This window comes from Sprattus sprattus (genome assembly GCF_963457725.1).
Source record: "Sprattus sprattus genome assembly, chromosome: 12".
NCBI classification, from domain to species: domain Eukaryota; kingdom Metazoa; phylum Chordata; class Actinopteri; order Clupeiformes; family Clupeidae; genus Sprattus; species Sprattus sprattus.
In genome coordinates, this window is record NC_137910.1 from 5977455 (window position 1) to 5984528 (window position 7074).

A 7074-nucleotide genomic window follows, 5' to 3' on the forward strand; every position below is an offset into this window, starting at 1 on the left:
GAAGGAAAACAGGGGGCCTTTGAGTCTTTCAACCATCCAGAAACATTTAAATCAGTGCTGGTAACTAAGCTGAAGAAAACAGGTGTAGAGAGCTGAAGATCCCAGTGGATAGTGCAGGAGAAATGACTCAGTTCCCCTTTCTTATACTGCCATCTAGTGGTGATGTAAATGAAAGGACACGCAGTCCAGCAATTACTAACCACAGTATGAGCTAATGGACCTTGTGAAGGCTGTATCTTGTGGGCTATGCTTTGCATGGTAACACGGTCTGAAGTGAGTTAAATTAAATGTGTTTTGTAAAACTAAAAACCTTATACTTAATGGTATGCTATCAAACTGTAAATAAAAATGCACAATCACACAGCAACACTACAGTCATTCATCCATTAGCATTGTAAAACAAAGGATCAGATTTTCATTCTTTTCCAAACAAGTGCTCTTCACCTGCTTCTGACTTCTAAGACTGATGCTGCGTCTCAATAGTCTTAAAATGCTGTCTTACTACCTTCCTCTCTTAAAATAAGAGAAGGATGGACCGTCCCAATTCGACTGACCTCTCTTCTCGTCCACTCTAGCTCCGTACGACGCCTTTGAGGGCCTTCGGGCGGAGGAGTGCGGCATCCTGAACGGCTGTGAGAACGGGCGCTGCGTGCGCGTGCAAGAGGGCTACACCTGCGACTGCTTCGACGGTTACACCCTCGACATGTCCCGCATGGCCTGTGTCGGTAAGTGCAGCAACCTGGACACACATAAACTTATGATCACATATTTATAATGCATCATTCTATCTTGGATTATAACCATTTATAATTAACTGACATAATGTATCAGAGCGGTGGTTTTGAGTCATTGTGGAGATGCTATACATAGTTATAAAGAGTGCTACAATGACTTATAGCTACTATTTAACGTCATCATTAATGTCCTTATAGGACCTTATAAAGGCAGTCTTCATAGAAAGTGATAGCCTACAGATAGACTGACAATCACATTTTTATAATGCATTATTCTGTCTTTAATTATAACCATTTATAATGAACTGATATAATGTATCATAAAGGTGGTTATGAGTCATCATGAAGACATTATAAGTAGTTATAGCGATTGCTACAATTACTTATATCTTCATTATAAGTCATTATTAAGGCCCTTATAATGCCCTTATAGGGCCTTATAACGCTGGGCTTCATAGAAAGTGTTACCAAAAATTGTGAGGTACGCACAGAGCTCTGTATTTGCATCCTCAACGGGCATTAGTTGGCCGTAGCCTACTCCGATTTTATTTCCTGCATACATTGTCGGATAAGGACGAAGGGCGTAAGATACTGAAGCAAACCCTGAATATCGCTGATCATAAAGTCAAATTACTCCATTCATTTGGACAGGGAGTTCGTAGTACCGCAATTTTTGCACGGCCCTATGTCTGCAGTTTCCCTTTTGTAATATGCGTTCATAATATTTGATTACAGTGGTAATGCTTGCGTCGTGCTGGGACCAGCGTGTGTCAGATAACTTTTGTAAGCGTTTGTTGGTGCTTTAATCACTATTCGTTTGTTTGTGCCTTGTGCACTTTTGCCAGGCTCAGCGCATGATTTCAGACTCTCTCTCTTTTTTTTTCTTCTCGCGTTACAGAAGGTACACTGCAGGCACCACTGCTCATAATTATCATATATTATCATCTAACAGTCATGGTGAGTTTTGATCCTGACAAAGCAGAGGATCATATGTGGTGTGTGTGTAATACGACTTCTCTGCAGTATTTACAGAATATGTACTGAAACTGTTTCAGTACATATTCTGTAAATACTGCAGAGAAGTCGTACTACACACACACCACATATTATCCTCTGTGTAGTCGGGCAGTGGACAGAGCACACAGCACACACACCCTATTTTGGCTGCCTGCGACTCTTTGTCACCAACACTAAACAAACACGAACTCCTTTATCTGCCAGTTCATTTGCAGTCGTTAAAGGACGATTCCTCTTCCACAGACTCCCCATGCCTCTCCCAGTGGGCTGCTCTAATGGGCTTCTGTGTCGGCAGGGAGACTGACAAGGTGAACCGGAGACAGACAGATCAGCAGACTGACGTCTCTGTTTGTCTGAATCCCCGGCAGTTTAGGGAGTAATGGCCACTTAAATGCTAAAGCGCTAATCACCTCGCATTTGTATCATTCCGCCTTCGGATGGGAACCTCGACGTTTTAATCGTGCCGGAATGAACGGCATCGGCGGTGATGAAGAGGGCCCGTCGCGGTGCAGCAGGATCATTTTGAAGCCGCGCGTCAGAACGCACGACGCTCGTTGTCGCGGTTCATTAGGCCCTTCGAGCTCTCAGAAGTCGAGATAATAATTTGCAGGATTCGAAACCAAGTTGCGCCCAGAGTGACTGGAGGAAACGAATCATTAGATAGAGATGGATCAGCCCCGTCAAATCATGAAAGGAGTTTTTTGTATTCGGGGAGAGGAGAGTGAACAGTGTATTTAAATTCAGCTGCAGCAGTTTTATGATGCGGAGGAGTAATGCTCATGAGGGCTCGTGTCAGATGAGAAACATAATTAGACTGTCACTAGAGAGAAGGAAAGGACACATAGGGGCAGATGTACTAACACGTCAGAATCCGATTTTGGCGCAATTTCATGGCAGTGTGCGTTTACGAACCACAAACCCCATTCTGCAAGATGCAGGCGTGTTGAACAAGTTTTTAACAAAATGATGGGAGAAGAGTCAGAAGTGAGTACGTATTCCGTTGTAGTATGTGTGAAACAAACTGAGGACCATGCACGTCTGTTTGGCTGTGAACATTGTCCGCCCTTTAAAAGCAGATGTAAGGCACATCGCATCGTTGGATATGAGAAGCTTCCAGAAACATTGGAAACAGTATTCAGAGCACCAGTTTTACACAACTTTTACTTTTGTTTGCCCTTTTATGTCTTCTTTCCTAGTGTAGATTCCTACTACACTATTGAGTTTTGTAACGAATGCAATGTACTTTTTTTTTTTTTAAAGTGGTGTAGATTTACTATTCTGTATTATCTCTCTTTTTGATGACATATATTAGAATGTATCTATTACCTGATCACTAAACTTTTGATAATTTGCCATGTCGGTCGGTGGTTTCATGATTGAACGCAAATTACGGTTAGAGGGCGGTGGCGTGCGTTGATTCGCGATCAACCACAGGTTTAGTAGCCTACATTCGACGTAAAAATAACTCCAATTGAAAAGAGATTGAGAATGTCAGTCGAAACTGTGGGACATCATCAGAGCTAGCCCCAGGGTGCTTGATTTAGACACAAAAGCTTTGATTTGAGTGAAATCACTTTTCACAATGGCCTTTACATGAGCAAATTTAAGACCTTAATAAAGCATATTTCTCCACCTGTCTGTCTTCCCATCCCTTTCTCTCCTCCTGTCAATTCCTCCTTCCCTACATACTTTATTTCTTTCGGTCATTCTTGTCTTCCTCACAGACGTGAATGAATGCTCCGAGCTCAACAGCCGAATGTCCCTGTGCAAGAACGCCAAGTGCATCAACACGCAGGGCTCCTACAAATGCCAGTGTCTGCCGGGCTTCGTCCATTCGGAGCGGCCCAACTACTGCGTGCCTAAGGAGCAGGCGCCAGCTCCTGACAGAGACTCGAGGGAGTGACCCTAAGTGCCCAGCAGAGGGCGCCACAAACACTAAAACACTTATTTAATCCAAGCCCATATATTCTGCACTGTATAAAACAAAACTAAAACAGAAAATGAGAAAAAGAACAAAAAAAAATAAGAATTCAATCATACTTGAGATGAACACCTGATAACAAAATGCTATGTGGTTTCTGTGGGGAGAGGAGAGAGCAGAATTGTATAAAATGTTTTTTTTTGTTTGTTTTATTTTGTTTTTTTTTGTCTTTTTTTATTTTGTAAGGTTTTCTTGAATAAGAAGGAGCTTTTGAAGCACGAGTGGGACGATGGGTCTCCTGGTGCACCGACAAACCCTATGAACTGTTGCTGGGGGATGATGTTTGTGTTTTATTTACCCAGTCCAAAACACCTTGCGTGTGGTTACTTTACAGAGCAAAGAGGCCAGCCAATTGTTTCCTCATTTCACCCTTCTCACATCTCTCTCTATCGCTCTTCCATCCATCACTCTCTATCTCTCTCTTTTCTCTCCGTCTCTCTCTATCTCTCTTTCCTCTTTCTTCTCTGTGGTGGCCTTAGTAGTCTGGCTGGCAGGTAGGAAAGGTGAAAGGTCGCTTACTCCATGGTGTCACAATCGCATACAGAATGCACAACACTGTATTGTGTTATTAATGTAAATTCCTTGAAAATAAGCTCTCTTTTCTTTTCTTGGCAGTTTTGTATGATGATCAATGCAAACATGAAAACTACTTCTCTTTGTCTGGGACATTGGACAATTGCTTTTTTATTTTTTTAAATGTTCCCTCCTCACTCTCTATCCTCTCTCACTCTCTCTCTCTCTCTCTCTCTCTGTCTGTCTCTGTCTCTCTCTCTGTCTGTCTCTCTCTCTCTCTCTTTTTCTGTCTCTGTCTCCCTCTGTGTCTCTCTCTGTTGGTCACTCTCTCTCTTTCTCTCCCTCTCTCTCTCTCTCTGTCTCTCTCTCCCTCTCTCTCTCTCTCTCTCTCCCTCACTCTCTCTCTCTCTCTCTGTCTGTCTTTGCCTCTCTCTCTCTCTCTCTCTCTCTCTCTCTCTCTCTCTCTCTCTCTCTCTCTCTCTCTGTCTGTCTCTGCCTCTCTCTTGCTTGTCTGCCCTGTGGAGCAGTTGTGTTCTGTACACTTTAGTTTTTATTTCTTAGAATTATTGTTTTTATCATGTGGAGAAAAGAAAGAAAATCATGAAATGAAGTGTTTCTTTATATTTTTTCATACTTAAAAAAAAACGTTCTCAGCATTTTCACTGCAATGTCTAAACGTCTTGCCAGGTTGCAAAGCTGCTCTGGGATAGCCGTGGGAGTAAATTTTGTACATTTAAACAGAAGAGTTGATAAAAACCAATTTATGTATTTTTAATTTGTACATGAATGAATAGCTCTTGTATGGAATATCCGTATTATGTATATTAAACCTCTTCTAATAAATCACAAATTGTGATATTTATACTGACTAGCTTGTCTGATAGTTTTTACAGTAACAATCTGCCAGAGTTGCACATAATACACATCCAAAATGGATAATGCCATTTAAGAACCTCTTTTATAATGATCAAAATGTTTTCAGTGTATGGTTGTCAGAGTTACGTATACAATGAAATGGTAGAATTCTATTTTGTACCTGTCTACCCGTGTGTTCTGATCAGGAAACCTTTCCCTTTCTGTATTGGTTTAGTAGTCTATATGTATTGCATACTCACCTTATTATTACACTACATTTTTCGATAAACGGATGTTTTTAAGTATGGGTTCTGGTTTTGAAATAGGATATTGAATTGTTAATAGTCTTCTTTGCCAGTACTGGTGGTGTACCATTAACTTTTAAATGTCTAGAGGTGGATCTAGAAATGAGGATCAGATTGCAGGTCTCAGGTAGGCTAATGGCGTCTGAAAGCCACTACCTGACTGAATCATGTGTTCACCTGGCCAATTTCAGGCAGCCGAGGTCAGCTTGTTCTCTTAACTGTCCACGTGTAATCACTCAGTGAGTTCAGGAGAGAGGGCAGATGAGGACAGTGATATGTTCAAGGACCCTGCCTGCCCTGGCTAAGGTCATAGTTCAGACATGCTGAGCATGCAGAGGTCAGAATGATCATCCATCCATCAGACCATCCATCCACCTATCCCGCCACATATATTGTTATCTGACACATGGAGAGAGAGAGAGAGAGAGAGAGAGAGACAGAGAGAGACAGAGAGAGAGAGAGAGAGAGAGAGAGTGAGTGAGTGAGTGAGTGAGTGAAAGAGAGATAGAAAGGAGAGAGAGAGAGATAAAATGGAGAGAGATGTGAGGAGTGAGTGAGAGGGAGAGAGAGAGAAAAAAGGAGAAAGAGAGGGAGTGAGTGAGAGGGAGAGAGAGAGAGAGAGAGAGTGAGTGAGTGAGTGAGTGAGTGAGTGAGTGAGTGAGTGAGTGAGTGAAAGAGAGATAGAAAGGAGAGAGAGAGTGAGAGAGAGAGATAAAATGGAGAGAGAGGGAGAGAGTGAGAGGGAGAGAGAGAGAGAGAGTGAGTAAGTGAGTGAGAGGGAGAGAGAGAGAGATCAGACACATGGCAGGCAGTAGTGCCTGGGACGCTGTTGGGAGAGTGATCTATACCTTCTGTCAACCTCCCTGTTAACCATCCAGACATAAATAGCCCTTATGCTCAATATACAACACTACTCATCCACAGGGGTCCACTCACTGTCAGTTTCACACCTGTATACAGCGTCAGTTTGTAGCTGTGGTTGAACAAATTCACTTAAAGAATTGCACTCACTAACCAATAGATCTGACCAGTTTCTACCTTAGTCTTCAGTTTCTACTTTGCATCCTTAAAGCTGAGTATTTAAACCTATCAGTGACTGTTTGCCTCTTCCTCTGTGTCAGAATTACATTATATTTGCTGCTGCTTGTTCCTGAACAGCTTGCCAGTGAGCGCATTATACACTAGTCTTTGGGATGTGGCACTGCAGGGTTTGATAGTCCCCACTGAGAGTATTATACACTAGTCTTTGGGATGTGGCACTGCAGGGTCTGATAGTCCCCCAGGCCTTGTTTCCTTCATAGTGATACTGTTTCTCCCATGCTGTATCTCTGTCTCTTTCTCTCTTTTCATCCCTCTGTCTCACTTTCCCATCCTTCTGCCTCTGTCTCTCTCTCTCTTTATGTCTCTCTCCCTCTGACATTATCTCTCTCATGTTGTTACCCCACACAGCTAGCCAGTTTCTTATCTGGCATTAGGCTCAGCTTAGCACCTCCGCTAGGCGTCCGGCGCGAGTGCTCAGCGCAACAAAAGCGCTACGGAACTCGGTGCGCTGCTGGAGATTCCTCCTGCTCACTGACTGGAAAGAGAGACGTGACCTAGCTCAGCTACTCTTTGTTTCACACACACACACACACACACACACACACACACACACACACACACACACACA

General features: G+C 42.8%; 1 protein-coding gene across 1 annotated transcript in view; it reads left to right on the top strand.

Annotated features, from left to right (window-relative positions):
• Window positions 1–4756, top strand: part of ltbp1 (latent transforming growth factor beta binding protein 1) — a 148431-nt gene extending 143675 nt beyond the window's left edge. Inside the window, exons 33-34 of the mRNA XM_080848469.1 lie at window positions 576–725; window positions 3476–4756. Coding sequence (XP_080704595.1) covers window positions 576–725; window positions 3476–3654 — 329 coding nt within the window. The 3' untranslated portion in view covers window positions 3655–4756. The remainder of the gene's footprint in view (window positions 1–575; window positions 726–3475) is intronic.
• Window positions 4757–7074: the final 2318 nt, after the last annotated feature.